Source organism: Mus caroli, chromosome 2, assembly GCF_900094665.2.
Source record: "Mus caroli chromosome 2, CAROLI_EIJ_v1.1, whole genome shotgun sequence".
In the NCBI taxonomy this organism is placed as follows: Eukaryota; Metazoa; Chordata; class Mammalia; order Rodentia; family Muridae; genus Mus; species Mus caroli.
This window is the reverse complement of record NC_034571.1, coordinates 75,193,709-75,210,945: the sequence shown is the minus strand read 5'-3', so window position 1 is coordinate 75,210,945 and position 17,237 is coordinate 75,193,709. Positions and strand designations below refer to the sequence as shown.

The 17,237-nt window shown below is 38.2% G+C and overlaps 1 protein-coding gene across 4 annotated transcripts in view; it reads left to right on the top strand.

The window, feature by feature from the left end:
• The window catches only part of Nckap1 (NCK associated protein 1), an 80,753-nt gene that overhangs the window by 41,353 nt on the left and 22,163 nt on the right, over nt 1–17,237 (top strand). For all 4 annotated transcript variants that reach the window (XM_029474108.1, XM_021181897.2, XM_029474110.1 and 1 more), the window contains 8 exons: nt 1,662–1,794; nt 4,366–4,447; nt 6,218–6,276; nt 9,680–9,825; nt 11,468–11,600; nt 14,537–14,656; nt 15,537–15,676; nt 16,704–16,835. In XM_029474108.1, coding sequence (XP_029329968.1) covers nt 1,662–1,794; nt 4,366–4,447; nt 6,218–6,276; nt 9,680–9,825; nt 11,468–11,600; nt 14,537–14,656; nt 15,537–15,676; nt 16,704–16,835 — 945 coding nt within the window. The remainder of the gene's footprint in view (nt 1–1,661; nt 1,795–4,365; nt 4,448–6,217; nt 6,277–9,679; nt 9,826–11,467; nt 11,601–14,536; nt 14,657–15,536; nt 15,677–16,703; nt 16,836–17,237) is intronic.

Below are 17,237 nucleotides of genomic sequence, written 5' to 3'. Positions count from 1 at the left end.
TCTTATTCAGAGTTAGATAGTTAAAAGTAGAAATAAGCACAAACTGAGAATATTATTTCTTGTTATTATTCTCTGACTAATTTCTTAAAAAATATATATATATGAGAAGTGAAATTCATACTTTCATTTGAATATTCTGCAACTATTTCTTTCTATGATTGTATTGCTATAAAAGAATTTTAAAAGGAAGTAATTGACATTAAAAATTATTGGTCTTGGGCTGGAGAGATGACTCAGCAATTTAAGAGCACTGACTGTTCGTCCAAAGGTCCTGAGTTCCAATTCCCAGCAACCGCATGGTGGCTCACAACCATCTGTAATGGGCTCTTGATGCCCTCTTCTGGTGTGTCTGAAGACAGCTACAATGTACCCATATAAATAAAACAAACCTTTTTTTTAAAAGAAAAAAAGTAAGAAAAGAGACAAAAGTAGGTGGCCTGGGTGTGGTATTCTACACATATACGCCCAGTTTGTGTAATTCTCAGCACTTAAGAGGACTGTCTGGAGTTTGAGGCCAGCCTGGACTACATGGTGAAGGCTACACAGCAAAGGCTATTCCCCTCCCCCCCCATAAAAAAATTAATGGCCTTTCTTAGGGGAAAAGTTTTAGAAATAATACCAAAAACATTTAGTATTTTCTGTGATAACAGTGTGCAGCTGTCTTTGACTACTTTATGGATTCTTTGTTCTTCCACTCTTCTCTATGTTTTTCCCACCTTTTCAACACCATAACACTAGATAGGAGAGAAAAAGAATAGAAGGGAAAGGGGGTGACATTATTGTTAGAGTACTTCCTGCTGATTATGGTGTTGAGTTGCTTGGGACAAATTTGATTTTCTCTGTCAGGATATCTAATTCTAATTATTTCTTCTTCTTCTTCTTCTTCTTCTTCTTCTTCTTCTTCTTCTTCTTCTTCTTCTTCAGGATATCTAATTCTAATTATTTCTTCTTCTTCTTCTTCTTCTAATTCTAATTCTAATTATTTCTTCTTCTCTTCTTCTTCTTCTTCTTCTTCTTCTTCTTCTTCTTCTTCTTCTTCTTCTTCTTCTTCTTCTTCTTCTTCTTCTTCTTCCTCCTCCTCCTCCTCCTCCTCCTCCCCCTCCTCTTCTTCCTCTTCTTCCCCTTCTTCCTCCTCCTCCTTCTCTTCCTCTTCTTTCTTAGTTTCTTGTGAGGGTTCCCCCCCATTTTTTTATTGTTTTATTTATTTACATTTCAAATGTTGTCCCCCTTCTCAGTACCCCTCCCCATATTTCTTCACACACACACCCTCTCCCACCCCGCCCAGGCATCTGATTTCCCTAGAGCATCAATTGTCTACAGGATTAGACACATTCTTCTCCCAATTTGTGTGATGACGTAATGAATTACAACCAACAGCAAACAACCAACAGCCCCACCCCTCTTGGTGTGCTAGCATTTAGATATCCTCTGAAAAGTCCCCAGAATTCCAGACATCACATAGTTGTAGAAGGTATCTGCAGCTGGCACTGTCAGACCCTTACTAGAGCACGAGGCAAATCATAGTCACCTGCTGTGGACAACCTGAAGCAGCCTTAAATCCCATACCTAGGATTAAAATGAAAACATACTGTTAAAGTATTTCTCTCTCTCTACAGCAATGAACTTATTATCTGAAACGTTTCTTTTGACTTTTCCCAAAGGCACATTGCTGAGCTAATATTTTACATGGAAGAGCTTAGAGCACATGTCAGGAAGTATGGGCCTGTCATGCAGAGGTACTACGTGCAATACCTCTCTGGCTTTGATGCTGTTGTCCTCAATGAACTTGTACAGGTAAGAAGTCTCCTAATCTTCTTTATTCTTCGCTTACTGCTTGTTGAATAATTGATTTATAAACTACAATCATGTACCAAATGATGTAAATAGAAATAAGCTGTGGTCACATCTCCCAAAGAGATCGCTGTCTACAAGTGAAGGCACTCACATAGTTGGTATTTCATGAGTTTGTACAACTTGAGAACAGACGTGATAAAGACTTCAGTTCCTCATTCCCAGGGTGAATAGGTTCTAGAAACTGCTGTGCTGACCAGATTCTAGAGGGCCTTGCAAAAGAGCCTAGTCATAAGTCAGGACTTGGAAAAGTCTTGGTGGCCTGGTATGGATGAACCATTGGTACAGGCCAAGGAGAAGCAGAGCAGAGAGAAGAATTGCTGTGGTATGCTAGGTGGATACTGATGAAAGCCTGAGCTTGCACAGTGGCTGGGTAGCAGTGGCTGAGCTGACAGGCAGTCTAGTGGGTGATTGATTATTAGACTGAATAACAACAAGGACGATATGGTCAGCAGATGAACAATCCCATCTGAACCTTAACTCAAGTGTCCTAATTTTGTCTTTTTCACTGTAACACAAATTTTCTTTAATTTTATTGCAGGTAAACTGTAATTAAAAATAGTTTTTTATTTTGTCTTACTCTATAAACTCACAGGTGCCTAAAAGTACTATAAACTAATGAACAGTACAGATAAAGGAGTGATAAAATTCTCTTTTAAAAAAGCTCTGGTTTTCTTGGACTTATTTATTTATTTTATCCACTAGATGGCGCTTAGACACCTTTTTAAAAACCATTAGTATTATTATTATTAAAGAGTGGTTATTAAAAAGGACCAGAACATCATAAATTTCATTTATAGCTGTTCACTAGGTGCACTTTAGCCTATCGTTACTATGTCTTATGTATTTATATAGCGTATAATTTTAAAACAAACTCAGACTTGCTGGTTTCATGTAAGTTTTGAAACTATGTTGTAGCTCTTTGGATATTTACTAAGAAACTTTAAATGATTTTTTGATGTATTACTAAAATGTTCAAGCCACTTAAAGTGTTGGAGTGCTTTATATAAAATAGAGTGTACTAATACTGGGAAAGTTCATAGTATTTCTTCTGGGACTATAGTAAGATTAGTAGCAATAGCAAGAAAGAATAATAATGTTAAAGTTGATGTCCCCAATGATAATATATCTTAATAAGTTGATATAGTTCTGAGGGTAGATAAAATAATCATTGTTGAAGAAAAGGAGTTAATAGAAATTGATTGGGATCTCATAAGGAACAGAGCCAGTGTTCAGACTTCAGTCTTAGCAGGAAAGACTGCTTTTTACTTCCTTCCTCTTTCTGGATCTAGTAACGGTGCTTTTAACTGGTTGCTAGGGTGTGAATATAAAAGTAAGTTTACAAACCGGTTAATGAAGTTTCTTGCTATAAATGTAACTTTTGTGTTGTATTAATGTTTAAAGAACAAAATTAAACATGTTGGTCGCTTTTTAGTGCATTGTTCAAAGATAAGTACATATGTGTTGCTGTGTAAGTCTTGGTGTTTTCAAACTATATTTTATATACATTGTTTATAAGCTAAGCATCTACCTTTATTTACTTTTTTTAACTTTTAAAAAAGACGTATTTTTCTATACTGTGTGTGTAAGGATGCCTTGGTTACGTGTTTGTCAGTGTACTGTGTATAGACTTCAGTGTCCACAGCCGCTAGGAGAGGGCATTGGATCGCCCTGCACCTGAGTTACAGACAGTCGAGCATCACCATGTGGGTGCTAGTGTTCCCATCCCAGAAGAGCAGCCAGTGCTGTCGACCACCGAGCTAGCTTCAGCCGCATATGTGCCTTTTTGTTTTTAATGTCCACTTTAGCTTCAGATTTTTTAAACTCAATTTTTGATTTTGCCTTTGAAGTGCTATGGATTGAAGTAAGGGCCTGTCACCTGCAGACCAAGAGCTCTGCTGCTAAGTGCCACCCCAGATTCCCCTGGGTTCATTTCTTAACCAGATAAAGAGTTTGGGAATTTTACTGTTTTATTGTGGCCCTACTACATTGAACATGCTTATAGTCCCACCTGAAAGCTTGGCTTGGGTCTTTCTCTCTCTCTCTCTTTTTTTTTTTGTATTTTGTTTTGCTGTAGGTTGGGGTTTTTTTGGGGGTGGGGGTCCTGTTTTTGAGGCAATTTTTTACATATATACATAAAATAATCTGTGTTTCCCAGTTTTGATGCAGTGCATATTCATGTACCACAGCACATTTGACACAGAACATTTCCAGCATCTTTCTGTGCATCTTCATGGTAGGTTTCTCATAGCTGTCTTTAACAGTGATGTCACTGCAGTTCTAGCTGCCCGAAACTTCTTTTCATGAATATGGAATCATACTTTGTCATCTTTTAGTTTTATTTTTCTCTTTTACATAGTGCTGTTGAGATTTATTTTGGCACAGAGCAACATTTAATTCCTTTTTCTTCCTGAAAAATAATTGTGCAGTGTTGATACATGAGTTTATCTGCCCATGTGCCAACAGACCTGAGAGCTGTCTAACTAGATGACTTTCACATTACTTTGTTCTCAGAATCTCTCTGTTTGCCCTGAGGATGAGTCAATCATCATGTCCTCTTTTGTTAACACTATGACTTCCCTAAGTGTAAAACAAGGTAAGCAGCCTGTTGTAACAGTTAACTTTTATAAAATTGTTCTTTCATTTTTGGTTATATTTTTATCTGTTACCTTTGTCTTAATTTAGTTCTGTCAGAGGAAAGTTTTCCAAATTGGATTTCAGATGGTGTTCATAAAAATGTGTAAGGTGAGCGGGAGTCCTAAGCATTGTGTGTGGCTGTGGCCCACATGGGACAGCAGTGTGCTGTTAGGAATAGCATGTTGATCTGAAGCCACAGGTGGTGGGAACCTTCAGTGTCAGCATTGGGGAGGCTGAAGCAGGCCAGCTTGCTCCACATAGTGTGTTCCAGTGAAGCCCTGATCAGAAAGCCAAGTAATAGCACTAATTTAAAGTCTGTACCGGTCACCTTATATATACTGTCCTGTTTAATCCACAACATTCAAAAAACAGTTACTGCTTTTGTTTGTCAGATTTGGAAACTATAGATTTCCCTAAGGGGTTTGACAGTTAACTTTTCAGTCATTTGTAACTAAGCACAGTTATTTGAAGTTAGATATGCCAACTCAAAAATCAGTGTTGTGCCTGCACCAGCTGGCCGTGCTTTGAACCTTCTCTTCCAATAGCTTGATAGGTTTTAGTTTTTATTCTCTATAAAAATATATCAGAAATCCTGAAAAGATGAGGTTGATCAGTATATATTTTAGTTCTGTCAAGCTTTATGCTTAGTATATAGGAAGGTGACTGCTACAGCGTTGTGTAGTAATGCTTGGTTTGTGTGGCATTGTGAGACTCTAGCATTCTAACAGTCTACACTGCTCTCCTACGTTGTCACTGTAAACACATGAAGACTAGAAGCTCTTCAAAGGAAATTGCTGTCTCTTGGCCCAGCTGCCTACTTTCCAGGATTTGAGAAGTGTTGCAGGCTTAGCGCTTACATTAAATTTTGTTGCTTTTATTTTTTTATGTAGAAAATTCACTTACCATAAGCCATCCTAACTAATTTTTAATGTGTTATTCAGTTAGGTATATTCAGTCGTCAGAGAGTATTTTGATTAGAAAATTGAAACTTTGATTAGAAAATTGAAGCTTAGACTCCACTCTCCACTCCTGCAGCCTATGACAACACCACTCTTCATAGTGGTTTTGTAAATTTGCTCGAAAACCTTTATTAGTGAGGGTGTATAGTTGTATCTTTATGACTGTGACTGACTGCTTTTTTTCTTTTGGGGGGTGGGTATCTTCTTTGTCCTCCAACTCTTTACATAATCCTTCGACCTCAGCCCCCAATTAGATAGGAATTAGGCATAAGCCACTGTGCCTGGCTCCGACTCATTGCACACAATGCCATCAGTGTCCAGCGATATGTAGAATTTCCTTCCTATTTAAGGCTAATTTTCTTTTGTAATTATTGTGACATTTATTAAAAGGCTTATTTTCATCAAACACGTAAGTTGCTTTCTTTTGGGGTATTTTGAACCACTCTGGTATGACAAGGGGTGTGTAAATAGCACTTTTTCTTTTCAGTTGTATGCCCTAAATTGAACTGTCTCATCTGTTTTTACTGTGTTTATTTTGGTTTCGTTATTTTCGATATGGGCCCTCACTAGGTAGTCTGGCTGTCCTAGAACTTACTGTGTAGACCAGGCTGGCCTCATACTCAAAGATTCTGCCTGTATCGACCTCCCACTTGCTGGGATTAAAGTCCTGCACCACTGCACCAGCTGTCTTAGCTCTTAAAGTAGAAAATATAATTAATGAATTATAAAAGCATTAACTTGTTTTGTCCCCCTTTTTTCTGTTATTGCAGTTGAAGATGGAGAAGTGTTTGATTTCAGAGGGATGAGATTAGATTGGTTTAGGTTACAGGTAAGAATAACTTGATTTGTGTTGTTCTGTTTTTTTTTTTTAATACATTATAGTTTTGTAGCTTTATGAATTAACCCACTGAAAAGATATCTTGTGTGCTAAACCACAAACATGAAGCGTTTTGTAAACTATTAAACTATATAAATATATTTCTAGCAAGCCAATAGGTTTTTAATAAAATAGGTTATGATTTTATAATATCTATAAATTTATATCCCTAGTTCTCTTGATTATCCTTATTCATATATGTAAATTTAATTTGAAAGCACAAACGTTTTATTTTTTTAAAAAAGCATGTTTATAATATAGCTGTGAACTAAAAAAAAAAGCCATTTGGTAAAAACTTGAGCTTGTATGCTATGCAGTGCTTGGTATAAATCATACTTCCATTATAATACCAGAGCAACTGCAGACAATATGTAAACAGTTGTGATATATTTCAATGAAACTTTATTTATAAAAATACGCAACTAGGGTCTGAAGATGGCTCAGCAGTTAAGAGCACTGGCTGCTCTTCCAGAGGGCCTGGGTTCAACCCCCAGCACCCATAATGCAGCTCCCAACTGTTGTAACTCCTGTCTCAAGGGATCCTACACCCTCATGCAAATATACATGCAATCAAAATCACCAATAAATAAATTAAAATAAATAAATTGCTAAAAATATACTAAGCAATTGATCTGTACTTTCTGGCACCTGATCCATTAACCCAAACTTTTATTTCTAAATTATAGAGCTATATAGTTTTAGACTTCAGTAATGTCATTTCATATGTATTTTTTGATTATTAAAAAAGAAAATCAAACCTGGACTGAAGAGATGTCTCAGCAGTTAAGAGCACTGACTGCTCTTCCAGAGGTCCTGAGTTCAAATCCCAGCAACCACATGGTGGCTCACAGTCATCTGTAATGGGCTCTGATGCCTTCATCTGATGTGTTTGAAGACAGCTACAGTGTACTCATATACATAAAATAAAATTTTAAAAATCCTAATTATCTTTGTGTATACTATAAATGGTCTTTATTGTTAAGCAAAGAGAAGAGGGAGTTACCCTGTTGGAGAGTTTTATAATCTAACTATGGAGACAAGGCCCAGCGAACCTGCATTTGATTCCCAGCATCCACATGACAGCTCACAGCTGTCTGTAACGCTGGTTCTAGATTTGTTGCCCTCCTCTGCCTCTGGACACTGTGCATACAAATGATGCATAGACAGATAGGTAGGGAAATACCGTACATAATTAATAGATAAAAAAATGAGGGTTTTTTGTTGCTTTTTAAAAAAGGATTGAATTAAGAGATACCACAGATATGGCTGTTAGTTAATTATACCATTAAAAGTGAAAAAGCTCACCTAGAATTTGTAGAAATAGATGTTGTACAAAGTTTGAAAGATGTGTGGAATTTGAATACAATGGTAGCTTTTTTGGGTAATGAACAAAACTGAGTTAAGTTTTCTTGTAAGAAGGAAATAAGATGGCAGAACTTCATCACTCACAGTTGACTCCAGAGTGAAGAATGGGATTGTTGAGATAAACAAGTGTGGCCAGGGAGAGCCCGAGGATTCTACCCAAACCACATGTTGTTGCAGTAGAGCAAAGGCATCACAATTAGTTCTTGGAGAATTTTAAGTTGTGTGCTTTGTCCTCACTTGGGTTTTGATTCTAGGATTTTTGTTTGTTTATTTGTTTGTTTGTTTTTTTCCGTTTTCCTGTTTCACTTTGGGACTTCTTTATATGTCTGCATTATTAGTCATTGTCCTTTTCCAAAGGATCACGTTCCCTTATCACTTTAGACACTTAGGCGTCTTCAGTCCTTTCCAAATGTGGCCCTCTCATCTTTCTTCTTATCTATTTGGATTGATCCTTTCTTAAACGTGGTTTGGGAGCACACTAATGCTTGCATTGTGGCAGTCATGTCGGAAGCTTGTTTTCAGCCATTGCAGTTGGTGCTGCTCCTGAATCTGTTTCCACAGTGCTACTTAGATTCTGAGGATCAGTTAATGAAAATGCTTGTTAAAGGCGTGGCCATAATGGATTCCTCTTTACAGTAGATAAATAAAAGCAGATAATACAGTTAGGTTTGTTTTTTGTTTTTCTGATGTATTTTTCATCACTTTCTGACTTGTTCCTATAGGGACTGGTAATGTCATCTACCTGAAGGCTTCTTACCACTGTAAGATTAGAGATTTAGTTTTTAACCTTGCTTATAAAACATAAGTTAGTTTCTTGTCATTCCATGGGTGACAGGGCATGGAGTTCCAAGAGACCAGTGACTTCCACATCTGCAACTCCGGCAAGAGTATGCTGAGGCCTGGCAGACGACTGCCGTGTATGCAGTGGGCGTGCTTTGCAGCTGAGAGAGCTTGAGCTTGAAGAACTTGCTATTCTCTCAGCAGCACACGTGCTTCTCAGTGTTTTATGTAAACTTCCCTTACTTCTCCAGTTTGACTGCTATCCATGCAACCCCAATAAGTAGCCATGGGAATGAGTAGTCTGGGTTGTGCATCTTTTTCATATCTAAAATGTTGGAGTTAATGAGATCCACAAAGAAGTGCCTCCTAATGGGCAGAACTGTCATAGCAGCTGGAATTCTGTTGCCCATCACATCTAGTCATTTCCCACAGTTAATCATTTGAGTAATCATCACTATAGACCAAGCCTTCATAAGCTGTCTGACATGTTGCCAACATGGCTGTTTGATAAGCTTCTGCCACTTTTTGCTTTCTGGCTATGTCCACCTTTCCTATTCCTCCCATGTGCAGCCAACTTTCTTCAATATGAACTGGCCATTACACAAAGCCCTCGATGGTTCACCACTTCTCTTCCTTTGTTTGCACTCAAACCCTGGTCACTGTGACCAAGTGTTTCTCTGTAAGCACTGTGTTCTCTCCTTCTTAAGTGTCCATTGTTCATGCCCAGGGTTCTGGTTTTGATTTGATAATCCTAGTTATGGAGTTTCTTTCTTCACAGCCTGCTTGAGAGTTTTAGTTAAGTCTTAACTTTCTTTGTATGACCCATTTTAATTTACTTACTTGCATGTGTTTGTAGAAGTTATCAAATTCGTTTAGTCTATTATTTTATCCAGTTTTGTGTATGTGTGTAGATGTTTCTGGACAGGGCACACATATGGAATGCAGGAAAAGTCTCTTGGGAGTCAGTTTTTTCTTCCACCATGTGGGTTTAAGGGATTGATTGAACTAGGTCATTTGGTCAACTAGAAACAGCCCCACCTGCTAAGCCAGTGTACCAGCTCCTACTATGAACAATTGTAGAAAATGATGCTTTGATACAGTAGTAAAGCTTAAATGTTTTTCAGTAATGGACGTTTTCCCTCTGTACAAAGAGAAGCGTTGAGTCATTAGCAGTTCCTAACTGCTGTTATTTGTTGTTGGACTGCTACAGGCGTACACTAGCGTCTCCAAAGCTTCACTTAGCCTTGCAGATCACAGAGAACTTGGAAAGATGATGAACACAATCATATTCCATACAAAAATGGTAGATTCCTTGGTTGAAATGTTGGTGGAAACATCCGATCTCTCCATATTTTGGTATGTTGAAATTTTCCTTAAATCTAAACTGGAAATGTTTTATTATGAAGCTGCTTGGTTGTGTTTTGTTAGCAGCTATCTCAAGATAGCTCAGTATCAGGTTCTTAACCGTAAATGGAACAATAGACTTTTATAAAAACTTTGTAACAAGTTGGGTGCACCTTTAATCCCAGCACTTGGGAGGCAGAGGCAGGTGAACATCTGAGTTCCAGGCCAGCCTGGTCTAGTGAGTTCTAGGACAGCCAGGGCTACACCGAGAAACTTTGTAAGAAAAAGAAGCTTGCAGAATTGAGGTTTTTATGTCTGGTTTTAGTTACTCTAAGAGCAGCCAACTCTTCCTAGTGTGAACTTTCTAGCACTTTGTTTGAAGATATGTCTCACATTAAGGGCTTATTTGCATATTTAGTGAGTGTTAAAAGATTGTGGATAAATCAAGGAGAGCAAATATGGATATTGATAGCTAGTAACCATGCCTACAGTGTTAGACACTTGTGTCACAGTGATGTGCTGGCTGCTTATTGCACTGTTGTAAGCACAGCCGCTCCACACTTTGCACTACCACTCACTTTTCTCCCGTTACCCTCTCCAGAAAACTTACTTCTTAAAGAAAGGTTGTGTTGTCATTTCCTTTTTGTCTACCATACTAAATATTTAATGTTGGAACGAATGACAGATTGAGGACAGACCCATAAACAAAGCCACGCCACAGTTCGGACTGGAGTGCTTTCACTCTGTAGCTGTGTGGTAGTAATTTGGTTCCCTGCTTCTTGGCCTTGTAGAGGGGTAAGCTGGGACACCGTATGTCTTGGTACTTCTACAGCGCTGAGATAGATCTGACTGGATAGTGGTAACGCTGTCTAGGGATCCATAGAGAACATGGTCGGAAGCTTTTTGAGCTTAGCACTCTGTTAGGAAAGCGTTTATTACTTGTGCTGGAGACGAAATCACCAGGAATGAAGGCCTGCTTCTCAGAGAAATGCAGCAGTCCAGTCACTTTTTGGGTGAGATTTTGACTGTGTGTTAAATGTGTAAGAGTTTGAAGATTATTTGGACCCCTTTGTTACTGTCTCAAAGCCTGTCCTAGAAAGAGGGTGAACACTTTTTGTTTGCATTCTTTTTTTAGCTCTAAAAGGGTTCCTATTGTAAAAGAATACAACTATAAACTTTCTGGTTTCTTAGAGATAAAAGCATTTTGTATAATGTTTAAATTGTCATATTTGCTTAATTTTATTCATATTTTAAAAATCGATGGCATGATTGTTTAGTTGGTAATATTTTTCTCAGTGATACTTAAAATAATAGTAGTCCTTATAATTGATAATTCCTTAACCCATGATAAAATTTGAAGATAAGAGTTTTGAATATCATGTGTTCATATTCTGTAGATATCACATATTACCTGTTTAAGTTTTTATTTAAAGTGTCTTGATATTATACAAAGAGTATTATTCTGAATGAATTATTGACATGTGAAAGGTTATTTTGAGGGGGAAATAACTGTTCTTAAGGGAATAAGTGTGATCAGGTGGTAACCTTTATTCACTTGGGTTAAGAGAATTAACCGGCCATTGGGTGCTGTATCATTTGTTTGCGTGTAAGCTATGAGTGTAGCGGTTAGACTGTTTTCTGTCTTTCCTAACAGTTTTTACAGCCGTGCTTTTGAGAAGATGTTTCAGCAGTGCTTGGAGCTGCCCTCTCAGTCAAGATACTCCATTGCCTTTCCTCTGCTCTGCACTCACTTCATGAGCTGCACACATGAACTGTGTCCTGAAGAGGTAACTTCACCCACCATGGGCCTCATGTGGTGAAGCTCGACCAAATGGGTAGCTAGCCAAATGTTTATGGCGACATAATTACTTAATTTTTCTCCTTACCTAAACCATCTTTGTATAGAATCAGAGAAATTCTTAAATAAATACATGATAAAACAATGATCAGTAAGATGTATGATAGAGGCAAGTAGGAATATATGTGAGTGTATAGATATGAACATATAACAGTCATTTGTCTTTTAAAATAACTGATATGCTTGGTATTACTATTTATAGATTTATTCATATAGATAGATTTGTAGATTATATATATATATATATATATATATATATATTAAATTAAATTTCTATACTTTTCATTGTAAGACTGAAAGGACTTGCAAATTGAATTTATGGAGAACTGACCTGTAATAGCATGGATATGTTGGGCAGAACCCAGGTTTTCTGACGTTTGTGGGACAGATATAAACCTATAGTTCCTGAGGACAACTACTAATCAGTAGTTTGGAGATCCTAAGTATCTAGAAAAAAATGTACTGTGTGTCAAAAAGGATAAAGTTCTAGCTTGGAAAAATAAGTTTCAATGATCTGTTACACTGCATGGTGACACAGTTACTAATAAAGAGCTGGGCATAGTGGTGTTCCCAGCACTCAGGAGGCTGTGTCAGGAAGATGGCAAGTTCAAGGCCAGCCTGAGTTACCTCAAGAGACCATCTCAGAAAATAGTAATAATAATGAATACTTTAAGTGGCTAAGATGAATAGATTTTTAATGTTTTTACTACAGAAATCAAGTTGGTAAGTGATTGGATCTTTCTGTAGTGTACACACAGATCATAATGTACACAGTGTGGCAGAATGCTTGGTGGGTGTTCAGGCCCTGGGCTTATCCCCAGAATAAAAGGAAACTATAGGGGGCTGGAGAGATGGCTCAGCGGTTAAGAGCACTGACTGCTCTTCCAGAGGTCCTGAGTTCAATTCTCAGCAACCACATGGTGGCTCACAACCATCTATAATAGGATCTGATGCCCTCTTCTGGTGTGTCCAAGGAGAACCACAGTGTACTCAAATACATAAAATAAATAAATCTTTAAATTAAAAAAAGGAATCTATAAAAACATGAAGCATCAAATTATATCCCCAATAGATGTAGTTATCATTTGACAACCAGTGAGGAAATAAAATGGAAAGATGTGTCTCTGGTCTTGAAAAAAATTATTTTATAAGTGTGGCAAGACTATACATTAAAAATTGAGTACTGTATTTTTTTGTAACTTAGTGTTTACTCTCTTTTCTTAAAACTGCAGAATATGTTGAAAAGAAACTTGAGGTAGCATATCTCTAGCTTGTGAGTATTCTTTGAGAAGAGGACTTTAAGAGAGATGAGGTCAGAGGAAGCCTTAGGAAGCTGAAAGGAAGACTTGTGTGACATGTCAAGACACAGTTGAGCTTGGTCCCTAGCCTGTTATCCTTTCTACTTCAGAGGCGGAGGCAAGAGGATTGATTACATGGTTAAAGGCCAGGCTAGACAACATACTGAGAGCCTGTCTCCAAATAAAAAAAAAGGGCAGAAGTGGAGATTGCCATTTATTGTTGAATGCTTGCACAGTTAAATGTTCATGGCTCTGGGATCAGTCCACTACACACGCTCCCTCCTGCCCCAATCCTCTGAGCTGCCTCCCCACATATACATACAGATTGACCAATATTTCATTATGTCTGGCTACAGTGTTTGGATTCCTATTACAGTTTACAGGTCATTTGAAATTAAATTCAAGGTTTACAGATTCAGGAAAGATTGCCTTGTGGGTCAGATATGTCTTTGTTCTATACCTTTATTTTAACAACATAGAGACTTTCTGTATGGTACACGAATATGAAAGACAGAAGGAAATTGTTTCTTCTCATGTATTGTGGAGAATTTATGGCTTCATATACAGAATATTCTAGTTATTTTTGACAAAAATCCACCACCAGACAGCTACAAACCACCAAAATTAAACACCCACTCATGTGGCAATAAATAGGTTGTATATTACATAGATAGATATAAATATATATACATACAGGAATATTAATAATATCCTGAAATGAGGCACACCATCCCCACTCTTGCCAAATTCAAAGAATGCATGTTCAGTTTTGTCTTTTCCCATCCCTAGGAAGCAGTAAGATAATTTCAGAAATTTTAAATATCTTCTTTATTTTTCCAACTTGATTTCTAATACTTTTTTTATTTATGTATTTGAGTTCTTGTGTGTTTACTACAGAACTATGTATTAGATGTAAATATTAAAGTGATTTAAGATTAGAAAACTCTAACACAAATTTGCACATGTACATCATGTACCTTATTTTTAAATGTTGAAAAACTAGATTTAGAACATGGTGAATTTGAGCCAGGCAGTGGTGGCCATGCCTTTAATCCCAGCACTTGGGGAGGCAGAGGCAGGCGAATTTCTGAGTTTGAGGCCAGCTTGGTCTACAGAGTGTGTTCCAGGACAACCAGGGTTATACAGAGAAACTCTATCTCAAAAAAACAAAAAAAAAAAGAACATGGTGAATTTGAATGATGAAATATATAGTTTATTATCTTCCTTTTTGTAATAGGTCTGAGTCTTGTGATCCTTCTGCCTTAGTTTCCCCAGTGCTGGGATTACAAATGAGTGCTACCATACCTGGCTAAATACAGTTTTATGCTTTATAAATAGAGATTTTTAGAAGATTGTTCTTAAATCACAATTTTTCTTACATTGTTACCAAGTATCTATTTTATATGAACACATATAGTTTAATTTGGGTTGTAGAGAAAGCAATACACATATACTTCCCCAGCCCTTATAGCAGAATAGGACTTTCCCTGAATTTTCATGTTTGTGTAAAGTGTTTTGTTGAGATCACGTCCTTGTGACCTGTGTTACTTCTGTCTTCTGCCACCAGCGCCATCATATAGGAGATCGTAGCCTTTCCCTGTGCAATATGTTCCTGGATGAGATGGCCAAACAAGCTCGAAACCTCATCACCGATATTTGCACAGAACAGTGTACTCTTAGTGACCAGGTAATATTTTAAGTTTTTCAATTATTTCTTCTGTCAGTGTTAGAATTAACCTTAACATCTATAGCTCTGCCAGGCGGTGGTGGCGCACACACCTTTAATCCCTGCACTTGGGAGGCAGGGGCAGGCAGATCTCTGTGAGTTTGAAGACAGTTTGGTCTACACAGTGAGTTCCAAGACAGTCAGGCTACACAGAGAAATCCTATCTTGAAAAAAAGAAAGAAAACATCTGTGTTTCCATCTGTAAAACCTGCCCGTTTCCCAGATTCCTTGCAGTATAAAACTTTCACTCTGGCTTCACTCTCAGAACTCCCCTAACAGCAAAAACTACTGGTTTTTTTTAAAGATTAATTAATTTATTTTATGAATATGAGTACACTGTAGCTGTCTTCAGATTCACCAGAAGAGGGCTTCAGATCCCATTACAGATGTTTGTAAGCCACCATGTGGTTGCTGGGAATTGAACTTAGGACCTCTGGAAGAGCAGTCAGTGCTCTTAACCGCTGAGCCATCTCTCCAGCCCCCAAAACTATTCACTGTCTACTCTATGCTCTATTGTACAGTGTGCCCACTAGATACTGAACAGATTTGGTTTCTTCTTTATAGGCCATTTACATAATCATAGTGCCAGTTATATCTCACTCCATAATTGCCTGGTATGTTTTTATTTGTCTTTTGAATAATAACTTGAATAAACCTTAATACTTGAGTAAGTTTCCACCTCCGCCATGCTGTGTAGGGCCTGTGATCTAGATAGGTAAAGTACTCCCTGCATTTCCGTCCTCCTGGTTGCTCGTACCAACCCAGCCAAGGTAGCCTGCAGTAGTTTATACATTCCGAGAAGTCGGTGCAGCAGTATAACAGCCTTTTTACCCAATTTCAGTTATTGCCGAAGCATTGTGCCAAAACCATCAGTCAAGCAGTGAATAAGAAGTCAAAAAAACAGACGGGCAAGAAAGGGGAACCTGAAAGGGAAAAACCGGGTGTTGAAAGCATGAGGAAAAACAGGCTGGTAGTGACCAAGTAAGCCTTCCTCTTCTCCTGTGTCTACTCTGGTGGGGACTCTTTCCTCTGTGCTGTTAGAACTGAGGCAGGGAGAGGAAGTACGGAGATTTTATTGTCTAACCCTTACGAAACAAACAAAGCAAAACAGAAATCCTTGTAAGTTTATCTGTTAGTACTGTATTCGACAATGTAGACTCACTGTGTCACTGCTGTGACAAAGTACCCAGCCAGTGTAATCTAAGATGCTTATTTGGCTCACAGTTCTAGCAGGGGAGGCAGGGAGGCTGGGGCCCTGGACACTCTGTACCTGCAGCCAGGAAGCTTCCCTGGGCTCCATCTCGCCGAGTGACACTGCTCACAGTTACCTCTGTTAGCCCTCACATACACACACCCATGGGGGTTAACTAGGTGACTCCATCTGTTAAGTTGACAGTCGATACTAACCATCACATAGGTAATAGGTGGTATTTGTCTTGAGGTACAGAATACTAAAGGCCAAGAATCTGTCTCAAATTCTCTGAGGCGTATTTTTAACATAAGTCAGGTCGTGGACTTAGCACTTAGTGATACATCAGAATATGTCTGATACCATTATTTGAAAAAATAAATATGCTAACTTGTACTCACAGACTTTAGTTAGCATTTTGATTGGTGGTTAGAAAAGCAGAGGTGGACAGTAATGGGGTGAATGTTGTTTGTTAAATGTTCTACCTGTTCCTAAGACGAAAAAGCCGTTGCCACTTTATAAACAGTGCCTCCGCTCCACAGCAGATTAACACCATCAGGAGGAAGTTATTGCTGCTGAGGGCTGAATAAGCGCCTCTTCTTGTGGTGCTCAGTACATTTATTATGCCGAATGTAGAGGGATACAAACGATCCTGCTTAAATATTGCTTGAGTTAGATATAAACCTTTTGAACTATCAGTTTAAGAATAAAAAAATAAAATTCTGCAGTGTTCTCTGAAGTCTTGCTATTTTTATGAAATTGATTTGGAAGTACCTGTTATGAACTATCATGTAATTGTTATTTATTACTGTTTTTTAGCCTTGATAAGTTGCACACTGCACTTTCGGAGTTATGCTTCTCCATAAATTATGTTCCAAACATGGCGGTGTGGGAGCACACCTTCACACCGAGGGAGTATTTGACTTCTCATCTGGAAATCCGGTTCACTAAGTAAGAGAACACACAGACTGTTGTCACTGCTTCATTTAACAAGCTTGTGTTCGTTACCTGATGCCTATCCAGTACCACCTGTTATTAGACTTCCTGAGGTGAACTGGCGCACTGCATATAGCAGTGGGCCGAGAACCATGTGGAATAGTGAAGTGAGACTTACTGGGCAGCAGGTTCCTGCCCGACACTTACTGCTAGTTACCGACACTGACCATGTCAGCAACTTCCTCCTAAGATTAGTTGTCGTACACAAACAGGGCTTATTCGCGTAGTTTGTCTTCAGGCTTATGGAGGGTAAGTGAGTAAGGCCAGGAGCTCACTAGGATGCGGTCAGTAAAGAGAGCACAGCAAGTGAGTAAGAAAAGATGCAAGCATCGAGCGTCATCAAGTGTGTAGTAGGCT